General features: G+C 41.7%; 2 protein-coding genes across 3 annotated transcripts in view; one reads left to right on the forward strand and one right to left on the reverse strand.

Annotated features, from left to right (window-relative positions):
* Positions 1-473: 473 nt before the first annotated feature.
* coa7 (cytochrome c oxidase assembly factor 7) lies at positions 474-6383 on the reverse strand. Its single transcript, XM_078218581.1, has 3 exons — positions 6106-6383; positions 2809-2949; positions 474-1245 (listed from the first exon to the last, which is right to left on the reverse strand). The coding sequence occupies exons 1-3, from the start codon at positions 6209-6211 to the stop codon at positions 797-799; spliced, it is 696 nt and encodes a 231-aa protein (XP_078074707.1). The 5' UTR covers positions 6212-6383; the 3' UTR covers positions 474-796.
* A 191-nt stretch (positions 6384-6574) lies between these two features.
* zyg11 (zyg-11 family member, cell cycle regulator) overlaps positions 6575-15790 on the forward strand; it is a 43961-nt gene continuing 34745 nt past the window's right edge. Inside the window, exon 1 of one of the 2 annotated variants that reach the window (XM_078218583.1) lies at positions 6575-6869. In XM_078218583.1, coding sequence (XP_078074709.1) covers positions 6867-6869 — 3 coding nt within the window. In that variant the 5' untranslated portion in view covers positions 6575-6866. The remainder of the gene's footprint in view (positions 6870-15790) is intronic. The other variant, XM_078218582.1, reaches the window with a different exon arrangement.

Here is a 15790-nt window from a genome sequence, read left to right on the forward strand (position 1 = left end):
TCAACTGCTGTGGAGAGAGAATACAGCTAATGTTTTGAGTCTGGGTGACCCTTCGTCAGAGCTGTTTCCGTTGTTTCAGATTCCAGCATCCGCAGAAATTCACTTTTATTATAACAAGATTCAAGGAGTGGGGTAATTTGACGTTTTAGATAACTTTATTCCCACCCACTATTTTAATCACACATAAAAAATGTACAATATTTGTTACTGGGGTCACCAGTGGGAAATTTGTGGGGGCTGGTTAGCTCAGTTGGCTGGAGTGTGGTGCAGAATGATGCTGATAGTGCAGGTTCAATCCCATGCCTCCTTGCCTTATCCTTTCCTTGATGTGAGTGGAGAAAGTGTCCATGGTCCTTTATGGACTACGGCTAATTACAGTGGGAATTATTACTTCTTTATTCACTTAATGTTTGGGGTGCAATGTGAAGACAGATATCACAATTACAAGTTTAAAAAAACACCAGACCGATGAGCATTTCTATAATTTCTGATTAACAAAGGTAGATCACAGAGTGTAGTTTACATACTTCTCAAAGTTCAGCTCTCTTGATTCTCTTTAGTACTTTCTTCTCCAACTCCTTTAGAAGAATGAGTTTCCTGCTGGCAGACTGTTCCACAGGCACCAATCACCACTGCTTCTTCCTCCTCGTGACCACCATTCATATGCAAGTTTCATCAGGGTATATGATCACAGAAAATCAAAGTCCAATTATGTCCTCACCCAACATTTACACAATGCAACATGATTTTTTTTATAGCACAGATACCAATTTTAAAAAGTTGTCAGAAATTGATTTTACTGGCCAAACTTTAATTGTTGTGAAAATTCCTTTTGGTTGCTATGCAAATCTTTTGCTCTGTTTTTGAAAAGTTCAGCCTTTTCATTGTCTTTAGATGTACCCTCTCCTAATTTGTACATTCGACTAGCGTTTGCACATGCCCAAATATGCCCCAGATCACATGCTTTAAGAGAATATTTTAGGGCTTTGGCCATATCCTTGGCCACTCCTGGTGCTCCCTGAATGTAGAGAGTACTTAGATTAAAACAGCTGGCTACAAAATTCCCACTGCAGGCTTTGGTGTAGTAATCTCTGGCTTTCACGGGGTCTGGTTTATTATTGAATACTTGTCCATCTTGAGCTAACAATCCAGCATTGTGGCAGGCATCAAAGGACTTCTTACCACCTTTTTCACATGATTTAACAAAGCATTCGTAGGCAGTCTTCAGATTTGGCTGCAATCCACCTGAGTTAAAACATCAAATATTCAGGATTTGTTCAAATATATATTACTGTTTATTGCTAGGCACAAACATATTGCTCTATTAATTTACTGTCAGAAAACACATTAGTTCAATCAGTTAAAACATCAACCAATGCAATTGCTAAAATCAATGTTTAACAATAAGATTAAATTTATTAGTCAAGACACAATGCAGTGATTGGATGTTTTTTTTCAGTCTATTAGGGCTTCAGAAAAATGGGATAGATTTCATGCCCACATCCAGTTAGATTGTGAAAAACATATAACAGAATTACCATGCAGACTTTGTTTTTATCTGAAGAGTAATGGTCGGAACATTTTCAGCTATAAAAATTAGACACAAGGTCTGTTATGTGTCGAGACTGCAATTTTAAATTATTAACTGTTTTGCAGCAGCATTTTCTCAAATGTGCTTTTTATTTTTTGCAATGGCAATATTGAACATGTATGAACTATGAGGTATCGAGCTGATATGAACCAACGAGTGCTCAGTTTGACCCCTGTATCAGTGCAGGAAATGTTTCTTTTTATTCATTCATGGGATTTGGACTTCACTGGCTGGGGGGCCAGCATTCATTGCTCAACCCTAATTGTCCCTGAGGTGGTGGTGGCGAACTGCCTTCTTAAAGTGCTGCAGTCCATTTTATGTAGGTGTACCCGGAGTGCTGTTAAAGAGGGAGTTTCAGGATTTTGACCCAGTGACAGTGATGGAAAGGTGATATATTTCCTAGTCAATATGGTGTGTGGCTTGGAGGGGAACGTCCTGGTAGTGGTGTTCCCATGTATCTGCTGCTCTTGTCCTTCTAGATGGTAATGGTCATGGGTTTGGAAGGTGCTGTTGATGGAGCTTCGGGGAGTTCCTGCAGTGCATCTTATAGAAGACTCGCATTCCAGCCATTATTTTGTAAATTGAGTTTGTGTCTTTATATGCCCTGTTTGTGAATGGAACTCCCACTCACCTGACGAAGGGGCAGCGCTCCGAAAGCTAGTGGCTTTTGCTACAAATAAACCTGTTGGACTTTAACCTGGTGTTGTGAGACTTCTTGCTTTTTTTGCACAGGACAGACTTGGGCAATTTTTCACATTGCCAGGGAGGTGACCGTGTTATTATTGTACTGGAACAGATTGGCTAGAGTCACAGCAAATTCTGGAGCACAAGTCTTCAGTACTATTGTCGGGATAATAACCGATGTTTAGTTTTACAGCATTAGTGCAGTTTGAGGTCAAATAGAAAGGATATCTTTGTAGTTTTACATAATTGGCAGTTTTATTACCAAAGGCAAAGTCTGTCTTCAAAAGCTGAACAACAATTTTCCAGTGTAGCTAGCCTTTCATTTTCTTTATTAAAAGAAAACTCAGTATTGTGGAACCATAGAAAGGTATTGATTTCTAATGATTGAAAATCAATATCTGTATATACACCATCAGCCTCCTGTATCGCAAGAAACCTCATCAGCAGTCCATGGTCTGTTTAACAGTGTTGATGCAAACAAGCAGTATAACCGAGAAGAGATTGAAAAAAAGGCAAAGAAAGATATACTGCACCTTTTCCAATCATATAGTAAGAGCCAAGCTTATAGCAGCTCTCTCCATGTTGGTTTTCCTCGCAATTATGTTTCAATACCTGAGCAGTTGCTTCATAATTTTTTTTAATTCCTTCCAAATAATCAGCAAGTCGTTGACACCCTGGTAAAAGTCAAATATTAAATTTTATTAAAAGTATCCGAACAAGAAGATTATTTAGCATTGTTAGTTTGAAAAAAATATATAACCACACCATATACTCTACTATATACTCATCTCTGGCAATCAATTATTAACAATTCAAAGAAAAAATGGTAATCTGATCCAACAATATACTGATATTCAATGGTAGGTTTATTTTGTTTGTTGTAAAACTATGGGACAATCAGGGCCAATGGGCATAGGAACGGGAGTAGACCAACCAATCTCTTCTGCTTGTTCTCGCCCATTTAATTAACCCTGATTGATCTGTATCTCAACACAATTTACCTGCCTTTGTTCCCTATCACACAATACTTCTAACCAACACATAAAATCTATCAATCTTAGTCTTTGGAATTTCAATTCTGAGCCATTATCCACAGTCTTTTGAGGGAGCAAGTTTCAGGTTTCCACTATACTGCGTGTGAAAAAGTAATTGGAGTCCTAAATGGCTCAGCTCAAATCTTGGCCCATAATTGCAACATCTTGTTCTGGATCTCCCCCGCCCCTCTGCAGAGGATATATTTTCAATAACACTGATGTCTAGTAGTGTCAAAAATATTACATCATCTGATTTAAAACTGTAGAACAGCTGATCTGATAAATTTATGCTTTTTTTGTATCTTAGCGTATCTCCCTTCATGTTACTTGCAGATAGTCTGGAGTATAGTTGCAATTTTCCAAAATTCATTGGCTGTGATGGGGTATGAAATTGCATGAATGGGGTTCCCTCCTGCCCCAACCATGCAGCAATTTACGTTTGGGCGGGCAAGACCTCAGACAGGAAGTCTGCTGTTGCCCCATTTAATGGCCATTTAACAGCTGGGCTGTTTCCTGCCCAGCCTCAATTTTTAGGCTGGCAGGAGCATTAAACTTGCATGGGGAAGTCTGAAAATCGGAAGTTACTTCTTGGATGGAAAAGGTGGGGGGTGAGTGGTAGTGGTGTGCCTTCATTGGAAGCCCCCTTCTAAGGTCGAGAACCCTCCCCCCCCTTTAATGACTGCTGACCTCATCTCATCCAAGTGTGAAATGGCTGCAGGGTACTTGGGAGTTGGCAGGGATGTGTTTCCCATTGACTCTTCGGATGGCAGGAAGCAAGACCCTACCACCAAAAATTTCAGGTCTTAGATTCAGTCCCACTAGATTGGAAGTTGGCAAATGTTACACAGCTTTTCAAGTTAAGAGGGAGACAGGAAACAAAGAACTACAGGCTTCTTAGCCTAACAAGTTGTTGGGAAAATGCTGGAATCTATTATTTGGAAAGCCTTAACAATGCACATAAAGAAGCACTGTGATTAGTACAAGTCAACATGGTTGTACTAAAGGGAAATCCTGTTTGACAAATTTAATAAAGTTTTTTGAGGATGTAACTAGAAGGGTAGATACACCAGTAGATGGTTTCCTGGATATCTAATAGGTGTCTAATAAAGTGCCACACAAAGGTTTACTAGGCAAAATAAGGGCTTATGGATTTGGGGGTAATATATTAGCATAGATAGAGGATTGGTTAACAGATAGAAAACAGAGAGTGAGCATAAGCTGGACTTCTTCAAATTGGCAGGCAGAGAATAGTGGAATGCCGCAATGATCAGAGCTGGGACCCTAGCTATTTACAATCTATATTCATGACTTGGATGAAGAGACAGAATAATGTAATTTTTATATTTCCAATATAAATTCCCTTGTCCACATTCATAATGGAAATTGCTTATATAAATTTAATACTGTAATGAGGAGGCAAGAATGGCATTTATATAGGATTTTATATGATGCCCCTATCTATAAAGAGTTCACAGGAAATGGACATAGACAAATCTTCAGTTTTTTCAGCCAGAGGGCAGTGAATCTATGGAATTTATTGCCACAGAAGGCTGTGGAGGCCAGGTCATTGAGTATATTTAAGACAGAGATAGAATGTTCTTGATTGGTAAGGGGATCAAAGGTTAAAAGACAAAAGGCAGGAGAATGGGGTTGAGAAACTTATCAGCCATGGACTGAATGGGGGGAGCAGACTTGATGGGCCGAATGGCCTAATTCTGCTCCTATATCTTATGGTCTCTTCAATCAGTTACAACTGGCAAAGGAGAATTGGATGTATATTTGAAAAGGGCTAAGGAGTAAGAAAGAGCTTTCATAGAGTTGGTGGCAGGTACGAAAAGCTTCCTCCAGTATTACATAATTTGATAGAAATATTAAAACTGGAAATACTCAGCAGGTCTGGCAACATCGGTGGTATGTGAGAAACAGATTTCTCAGAGTAATTCTGCCTTTACATAATCTTAGGGATTATCAAATAGATCAGATCTCTATTAGAAACACTTCAACCTTTGGCTGTGCCGATTGAGGATTTTTTTGGAAAAAACAAGCTGTTGATTTCATAGAACCATAGATTCCCTTACAGTGCAGAAGGAGGCCATTCGGCCCATCAAGTTTGCACTAACTTTCTGACAGAGTATCTTAGGAACACATAAATTAGGAGCAAAAGTAGGCAAATTCAATCCTTCAAGCCTGCCCCTCCTTCCATTCAATCAGATCATGGCTGCTGATCTCTTCCTAGCCTCAAAACCACCCTGCCTACCTGTTCCCCATACCCCCCTCCCTTTAAATAATTTTAGAAATACATTCTTCTTGAAACAATTCAGACTTCACCGTGGGGGGCTAGGGGGCAGCCAGTTCCCCAAATTCACCACCTTCTGTGAGAAGTAGTTTCTCCTCATCTCAGTTTTAAATCAACCGCCACTCACCCTGACCCAGGCGCCCCTCACCCTGACCCAGGCGCCCCTCACCCTGACCCAGGCGCCCCTCACCCTGACCCAGGCGCCCCTCACCCTGACCCAGGCGCCCCTCACCCTGACCCAGGCGCCCCTCACCCTGACCCAGGCGCCCCTCACCCTGACCCAGGCGCCCCTCCTCACCCTGACCCAGGGGCCCCTCACCCTGACCCAGGCGCCCCTCACCCTGACCCAGGCACCCCTCACCCTGACCCAGGCGCCCCTCCTCACCCTGACCCAGGGGCCTCTCACCCTGACCCAGGGGCCTCTCACCCTGACCCAGGCCCTCCTCACCCTGACCCAGGCCCTCCTCACCCCCCTCCCCCTCAGTGGTTGATTTCACTACCTTCCGGCTCTTTCTCTTTGTGACACTGGTAACTGTACTCGATCCCTAGATTGTCCAGAAACTCTCTCACTTCTGCTTCATCCTGGAAGTTGATAAGCCCGGCCATCACATTCAATCAATTGACAGCCAGCATGTGGGGAGGTCGCGATACGATCTCACCACCACCGCCGCCGCCTCCACGCCTAACTACAAGGTCACAAAAGCCCCAAGCAGCTCTGTGAAGTGCACCCGCCACCACCTCTCAAACCGTCCTTCCGCGCGACCCCTCACCCAACCCCGCCTAATGGCCAAGCCGGGGGGGGTGGGGGGAGAGACAGCCAATAGCGACGATGCCATTCTGATTGACAGCTGTACTCACCAATAGCTGCAAAGGGGAGGGCCGGGGTGGCCCGGGCTGCAGCCAATGGGTTTGGAGGGAGGTGAGGGGTCAGGAGGGCGGGTTTAAATGTCCCTGTGTCGCCCCGCCCTCCCTGACCTCTGGGAAGTGTTTCCGGGTGGTGTCAGGGTTTCTTTGCAGAGCAGATATCCCCCAACAGAATAAACATTAAACTCCTATTGTTGAGGGGGGAGGGCCAAACCTTTTATTTTTAAAAGGCAATGAGGATGCGAAAGAGTCTGCTTTAGTAAGGGGCTCGACGACCTTTGTGTGAATCAGATCTTTTGTCGGACCGTTGGTTCCCCACCCGTCCCCTCCCTCAAGTCATGTCGGTGTTTTCAGTCCCTCGGAGGCGCCGCTAGTCTCGCGGCCGCCGCTTGTCGCCATGGTAGGAATGTTGTGTTTTAAATTTAACGGATTGTTGACGGTTGTTGCTGTTCGTGAAGCCTGCAATCCCCCTCCGGGCTCCAGGCGCAGCCAGCCCCCCGAGTGCGGCTTGGTCAGCCTCACTCACCAGGCTTCTCTCTGCCTTCATTAATCGATGTGTTGAGGCGGTTGGGCCACCTTTTTGCAGCGATTCGAAGACTTTTTTTTGTCAGGAGCGATATTAATTCTGCAAAGAATAACGATTTAAGGACTGTTCCCATGACGAATTGTTATTTTAATCTCAATTAGTCCAATATTAGAACCATTTTGCAATGCCCATCACAATAATTGCATGTATGTGTTGTATATCTCCGAATTTGCATCTGTTTTTGCTTTTATAATTCAATACCGAAATGAATCGCAATGAGTACACTTAACTATTAAATATTTATCCCGGATTGGAGTAAATTATCACAAATTAAAGATTAATTTTGTTGTATTCTCAGCGATTTAAGCTTCTTCCAGCATTGTGCTTGGATGTAGCTATTAATATACTTATCAGTCTTGCGCAACGGTCAGCCTTTGACCAAATATTGCTACGTTTTAAACTGCTTTCACTCTATAAATGTAACATTGATGTGAAGCTAAAACCATTTTGTACCACTGCGGAACTTGGGTAAATATGCCATTCAATACCCGGCGACAGCAGTGTGACAGGCGAAGGGTGAATAGAAACAGGCCATTAATGATTATGATCGTCGTGCTCATTTCAGCAACACTGGAATGCTTATTTGGTTCAAATTGTAAAAGGATACAGAAGGATGTGAAATTGTAGCTGCTGGCCTCGTGATCTGCTTTTATTTTTAATATGTCCTGTATAATTCTGGTGGGGAGGGAGATTGAATAAAGTACTGGCAGATGTTTTGAAGGTAGTATCAGACTGATTTTTAAAAAAAAATAAATTTGGATGCTTAAATAAGCATAATACATTTTTGTAATTTTTGAACAATGATCAAGTGTCTTTTATATTGAGTTTTTGATTAGTACAATATTTTTTCAGAGCAATTATTATATATTGTACTTTTAGCAGTACAAGGTACTGATTGATTGCCTTGACTGTTCAAAGTAGACTGTATTTCAAATTGCTCCAAATACTTTGTGGAGAAAATCTAAGAGGTGCAACTTTACCATGCATTCACACTAAGAATTACCTTTGCCAAAAAGCAGTTTTGCCCCCTTGCTTTTGCATGGAGTATAAATTGGCTGTCAAGGCCGAACAAATTCTGAAGGCCAAGCAAGGCTATCTATCAACTTCAGTTTAAGATCAGGTCCTGACTCTGGATTCAAGCCATATTTGCATTGTTACTGCAAAACCAGTGTGACTATACTATTAGATTTATTTCACTGTGGTCTACTCTACTTTATAATTTGCTTTTTCTCATTCCCTTGAAGTTTGCCATTCTTAGTTTTGTTTTATTTTGGTATTTTAATTAATTTATCTTTTTGTTGATTATTCTTATTGCATACTTTGCAGTGATGCGTATTTAAGCTAGCAGTAAGGGGTGTGATATTAAAGCCAATCAGAATCCACTAAAAATAGGGTAAAATCGATGAATGTCCACTCAGTAAACAATTTAATGATGGAAATTTGGCTAGAGGCATAACATCGAGTGGACTAATTATAAACAGGAACACAGCTGAAGTGAAGCAAGAGGTTGCTTGGACAAAGACCAAGCAAATCAAAGGTTAAAACACCATGTATTGCAATATATGAGATGTGAACTGCGAGCAGTTATATTGCAGGAAGATCTAGACTAAATAGTCTGAAGAAAAATTTTGTTGCATCTTGGACAAGAATGGAGAGAACAATTTGGGGCACAATACATTTAGGAAGAGGCCCAGAAATTTATAAGAAAGGAAGTGGAGTGGCAATATGGTATTGTGATTACTTGCTGCAGAGAGAATTAATGCAGACGAGATGTACAGGAAGAGTAAATATGATTGGAACTAAAAGATTAAAAATAAAGGGATTGGTAAATTAATAAGGGTGTATTACAGTTTACCAAATTGTGGGGAAAAAGACATTTACATTTGAGTTAGATCAATGAGTAGGAATGACAAAATTATTGTTCTGATTTCTATTTATTCACTTAAGTGTTTGGGACAGAGATGGAGCTAATGGAGAAAAGTGAAAATATATAATTGATTCTTTCCTCAAAACGTATGCGGCCTGCAACAAGGGCACAAACATTGCTACATCTGATTTATCAGTGGGGAAATAGCTCAGCTGTTAGACTAAAGGTGTGTGGTACTTTAGTAATGACCACAATATGATGGCATAGTGGTCATAGTCAGAGGTTTACAGCATGGAAACAGGCCATTCAGCCCAACTTGTCCATGCCGCCCAGTTTTTACCACTAAGCAAGACCCAATTGCCTGTATTTGGCCCATATCTCTCTATATCCATCTTCCCCAGTAATTATCTAAATGCTTTTAAAAAGACAAAATTGTACCCGCCTTTACTACTACCTCTGGCAGCTTGTTCCAGACACTCACCACCCTGTGTGTGGAAAAAATTGCCCCTCTGGACCTTTTTTATATCTCTCCCCTCTCACCTTAAACCTATGCCCTCTAGTTTTAGACTCCCCTACCTTTGGGAAAAGATGTTGACTATCTACCTTATCTATGCCCCTCATTATTTTATAGACCCCTAAGCCTCTTGCGCTCCAAGGAAAAAAGTCCCAGTCTATTCAACCTCTCCTTATAACTAAACCATCAAGTTCCAATAGCATCCTAGTAAATCTTTTCTGCACTCTTTCTAGTTTAATAATATCATTTCAATAATAGGATAACCAGATCTGTACACCGTATTCCAAGTGTGGCCATACTAATGTCTTGTGCAACTTCAACTAGATGTCCCAACTCCTGTATTTAATGTTTTGACCAATGAAACCCAGCATGCCAAATGCCTTCTTCACCATGCTGTCCACCTGTGACTCCACTTTCAAGGAACTATGCACCTGTACTCCTGGATCTCTTTGTTCTATAACTCTCCCCAACGCCCTACCATTAACTGCGTAGGTCCTGCCCTAATTTGATCTACCAAAATGCATCACCTCACATTTATCTAAATTAAACTCCATTGGCGCACTGGCACAATTGATCAAGATCCCATTGCAATCCTAGATGACCTTCACCGTCCACTATGCCACCAATCTTGGTGTCATCTGCAAACTTACTAACCATGCCTCTTAAATTCTCATCCAAATCATTAATATGAATAACAAATAACATTGGACCCAGTACTGATCCTTAAAGCGCACCACTGGTCACAGGCTTCCAGTTTCAAAAACAACCCCCTATAACCACCCTCTGTCTTCTGTTGTCAAGCCAATTTTATATCCAATTGGCTACCTCATCCCAGATTTTGAGATATTTAAGCTTGTGCAACAACCTACCATACAGTACCTTGTCAAAGGCATGCTAACGGCCATGTAGACAACGTTGATTGCACTACCCTCAGCTACCTTCTTGGTTACCCCTTCAGAAAATTCAATCAAATTCTTGAGATATGATTTTCCACTCTCAAAGCCGTGCTGACTGTCCCTAATCAGTCCTTGCCTCTCTGAAGTCCTCTCTAGTCCAAAGATGTGCGGGTTAGGTGGATTGGCCATGCTAAATTGCCCCTTAGTGTCAGGGGAGCTAGCTAGGGTCAATGCATGGCGTTATGGGGATAGGGCCTGGGTGGGGCTGTGGTCAGTGCAGACTTGATAGGCCGAATAGCCTCCTCTTGCACAGTAGGATTCTATGATTCTATAAATGCCTGTAGATCCTGTCTCTCAGAATACTGTCTAACAACTTAACCACTAAAGGACATTAGGCTCACCGGTCTGCAGTTCCCAGGCTTTTCCCTGCAGCCCTTCTTAAACAAAGGCACAACATTTGCTACCCTCCAATCTTCAGGCACCTCACCTGTGGTTGTCAGTGATTCAAATATCTCTGCTAGGGGACCCACAATTTCCTCCTTAGCCTCCCACAATGTCCTGGGATACATTTCATCCGATTCTGGGGATTTAACTACCTTGATGCGCTTTAAAGCTTCCAGCACCACCACCTCTGTAATATGTACATTCCTCAAGACATCAATATTTATTTCCCCAAGTTCCCTAACATTCATGCCTTTTTCAACAGTAAATACTGATGAGAAATATTCATTTAGGATCACGCCCATCTCTTGTGGATCCGCACATAGATGACCTTGTTGATCCTTACGAGGCCTTACTCTCTCGCTAGTTACTTTTTTGTCCTTTATGTACTTGTGGAAGCTCTTTGGATTTTCCTTTTGCCTTATCTGCAATCTCATGTCCCCTTTTTGCTCTCCTGACTTCTCTTTTAACTCTACACTGACAACCTCCATACTGTTCAAGAGAACCACTTGATCCCAGGTGCCTATGCATGTCATATGCCGCCTCCTCCTTTCTGACCAGTGCCTCAATATCCTGAGTCATTCAGGGTTCCCTACTTCTACCAGTCTTGCCTTTCACTCTAAAAGGATTGTGCTTACCCTAAACCCTGGTTAACATACTTTTGAAAGCCTCCCACTCACCAGCTGTTCCTTTGCCTGCCAACAGACTTCCCCCAACCAACTTTTGAAAGTTCCTGTCTAATAGCATCAAAATTGGCCTTGCCCCAATTTAGAATTTTAACTTCTGGGCCAGACCTATCATTCTCCATTGCTATCGTAAAACTAATGGAATTATGGTCACTGGTCCCAAAACGGTTCGTCACAAACACTTCTGTCACCTGCCCTTTCTTAGTTCCCAAGAGGAGGTCAAGTTTTGCCCCCTCTCTAGTCACTACTGAATGAGAAATTCCTCCTGAATACACAACAAATTTCTTTGTATCCGAGCCCCTAATACTATGGTTGTCCCAGTCAATGTTGGGGAAAGTTAAAGTCCCCTACTATTACTACCCTATTTTTCTTGGAACCATCTGTAATTTCTTTACATATTTGCTCCTCAATTTCCCACTGACTATTTGTGGGGGGCCTGTAGTACAATCCTATCAAAGTGCTCTCCCTTATTTTTCAGTTCTATCAATACAGACTCTGGGCAAACTCTTGGATGTATCCCCTCTCAGTACTGCCGCGATTTTCTCCCTCATCAAAAATGCAACTCCCCCTCTTTCTTTCTGTTCTATCTTTCCTATAATAGCTGTACCCTGGAATATTGAGCTGTTGGTCCTGCCTTTCCCAGTCCCATGTACCCATTCATGCCTGAGTCCATCTGCCTTGCCTGTCAGGCCTCTTGCATTGAAATAAATGCAGTTGGATCTAGACTTCCCTTTCTCTCTGCCCTACTTTCTCAGACGATCTGTCCGGTCATGTTTTGTACACTCTCCGTATTTCATTTCTCTTAGCCTTATTGGACCCATTCACTGAGTTCTCCACAGTCTCTGTAGTTTGTACTATGGGCCTTTCTGATTTTTGTCTTTGGTTTCTCTGCCTTTCACTTTTTCCCCTTGCTGCCTTTTGTTTCTGTCCCCACTTTACTTCACTCTGTCTTCCTGCATTGGTTCCCACCCCCTTGCCACATTAGTTTAAACCCTCCCCAACAGCGCTAGCAAACTCTTCCCCCAAGGACATTGGTTCCAGTCCTGCTCAGGTGCAGACCATCCGATTTATACTGGTCCCACCTCCCCCAGAACTGTTTCCAATGTCCCAGGAATTTGAATCCATCCCTCTTGCACCATCTCTCAAGCCACCTATTCATCGAACAGGAGCTGCAGTTGGACACACTTCTTGCATGTGAAGGAGCCAGGGTCCCTGAATTCCCACATTGCATAAGAGGAGCATGACATGGGTCCTTTGAGTCTGTTCCATCATTCAATAAGATAATGGTTGATCTGGTTGTTTCCTCCATTCTACTTTCCTGTCTGTACCTGCCTGGCAAAATCTACTCCGGCCTTGAATAAATTTAAAGATGCAGCCCCTTTGCCGCCTTGGGAAGAAGATTCCACACAGGATCCTCATGATTGGGGGGAAAAAAAATTCTCCTCATCTCGGTGGGCTCCTTTTAAGACAATGTCACCGAGTTCTCATTACCCCACAAAGGGGACATTCTCCCAGTATCCACTCAAGATTTTGTATGTTTCAACAAGATAAACCCTCCTTCTAAACTCTAATGGGCATAGGCCTGGAATGCATTGGGTGAACCTCTCTGAACTCCATCTAAAGCAGTTATTTTTAAATGAGACCAAAACTGCACAGTTTTCCAGATGTCATCTCACCAAGGCCCTGTATGTTTTGAAGTAAAACTTTTGTATTCCATTCCCCTTGCAATAATGCCAACATTCCATTTGCCTTCCTAAACATGATGCACCAGCGTACTAACTTTGTGATTCATGTACCAAGCCACCTAGATACCTTTGGGACCACCTAATCTGCAGTCTCTCTCAATTTAGATAGTATACTGCTTTTCAAACCAAAGAAAAGTTATGGTGCAGAAAGAGGCCATTCAGCCTATCATGTCTGTACTGGCCAAAAAGAGAAAAATTAACTAGCCGCTTATTTTAATCCCATTTTCCAGTACCTGGTCTATAGTCTTGCAGGTTACAACACTTCAGGCCGCTCACTGGTGTCCTTCCTGTAACGGTGACCAAAACTGCACACAACTCCAGTTATGGCCTAACCAGTGTCTTATACAGTTCCATCATTACATCCCTGCTTTTGTATTCCAAACCTCACCCAATAAAGAAAAGCATTCCATATGCTTTCTTGATCAACTTGTCCACCTGTTCTGCCACGAAGGTCCCACATACTTACCTGTCTATATCCTTTTGCAGTCTCTCTACCTCCTCTTGACAACTTTATTTCTTATTACTTTCTTCTTGCTCATTATCTTGGTGTCATTGGCAAGTTAGCTACCATACATTTGGTTTCTTTCACCCCTAAGTCATTGATATGGATTGTAAATGTTGAGGAGCCAGCACTGATCCTTGTGGCACTCCGCAGGTTGTAGCTTGAAAATCTGAAAAACACCCCCTCATCCCAATTCGTATGCTTGTATATTACTTCCTACACCTTATGCCCTATTTTATGTAATACCTTTGATGTGGCCCCTGACAAAATGCCATTTGGAAACTCAAGTACACTGTGTCTACTGGTTCCATTTTGAATGTTACTTTGTCAAAAGCTTGAATAGATTAGTTAAAAGAGAAAATGCTGGAAAATCTCAGCAGGTCTGGCAGCACCTGCAGAGATTTACAGCATTTTCTCTTTTGGTTTCAGATACTAGCATCCACAGTAATTTGCTTTTATAATAGATTAGTTAAACAAGATTTTCCTTTCACAAAGCCATGTAGGCTCTGCCTGATCACATTATGATTTAAGTATTTTGCTATAGCCCCCTTAATAATGGATTCTTGCACTTTTTCCCTATGTCAGATGTCAAATTTATTTTCTGCTTAAATTAATTTTCTGCCTCCCTCCTTTCTTGAAGGAAGGTGTAACTTTAGCTATTTTCCAGTCTGCTGAGAACCTTCCCATAAACAATGCATTTATCTATGCTGCCACTTCTTTTAAGACCCTAGGATGCAGGCTATCCAATCCTGGGAATTATCAGCATTTGGGTCTAATAGTTTTCCTAGCATCTTTTCCCTCATGATTTTTTCAGTTCACTCCTCTCTATCACCTCTTGATTTTCAATTCTCTTTTGGAAGGTTTCTAAATCTTGTACTGCGAAGACACAAAATACTTGTTCAATGCCTCTACAATTTCTTTGTTTTCTATGATTCATTTGCCAAACTCGCTCTCTAGAGGACCAGCACTAGCTCTAGTTATTCTTTCGCTATTCAAATACTTGTAGAAACCCCTACCATCTGTTTTTATTACTATCTAGTTTTCTCTTGTACTCTGCTTTCTGCCTCATTATTACCTTTTTTAGTAAATTCTTTGCTGGCTCTTGCAGTGTTTCTTTCAATTTAATACTATCCTTAACTTCCCTATTTGGCCATGGATGATGCATTCTTCTCAAAGAGCCTTTCTTTCTCACTGGATAAATCTTTGCTGAGAGTCATTAATTACCTCCTGAATATTTTGCCATTGCAACTCTATTATATTTTTTCCCAGTTCACCTTAGCTGGTTCTGCCTTCCATACCCTCATGGTTGCCATTGCAATGTTAATGTAAGCCTACTTGTGACACTAATTAAATTATTTTATGTTTAAAAACTTTAGTCATGGACCCACACCTCTCACTTTCAAACTGGAAATTAAATTCTATCCTATTTTATATGGCTGCTCCAGTTCAGTTTCTGGTCAGTGGTAACACCCTATTGATAGTGGGGCATGGCAATGACATTGAATGTTACGAGAAGATACAATAGTTAGATTCTCTCTTGTTGGAGATCATTTCCTGACACTTAAATGGCAAGTAATATTCGGCCCACACATCAGAATATTGTCCAGGATGTTGGAAAACCATGCTTTATATCAAAAATGTTTTTTTAAATTTAATGGCTGACAAACACTAATTGATTTTTATAAATGAAGGCTAAAGCCAAATTCCAGTGACTTGAGATCGATCACAGCCGAAGATGGCTGTACATCTGCATCACTGTTGAAATGGAAACAACCTGTCTACAAAGCCTCACGAGGAACAATTGCCTTGAGGGGGGGGGGGGAGAGAGGCGGCATCTCCTACTCACTATTAGTCACAAGTAAGGCTTATACTAACACTGCAATGAAGTTACTGTGAAATTCCCCTAGTCGTCACAGTCCGGCACCTGTTCAGGCCAATGCACCTAACCACTAACATAGCACTAACAGAGCATTTAGATAATCACCTGGGGTACTCAGCTGGGTGGAGACAAACCATTTGATAATTACCAGGACAATGGGACACTGGCTGAGAGAGGAATTCCCAACAATAATCTAATCCAGTTA

Source organism: Mustelus asterias, chromosome 8 (genome assembly GCF_964213995.1).
Source record: "Mustelus asterias chromosome 8, sMusAst1.hap1.1, whole genome shotgun sequence".
Classification (NCBI taxonomy): domain Eukaryota; kingdom Metazoa; phylum Chordata; class Chondrichthyes; order Carcharhiniformes; family Triakidae; genus Mustelus; species Mustelus asterias.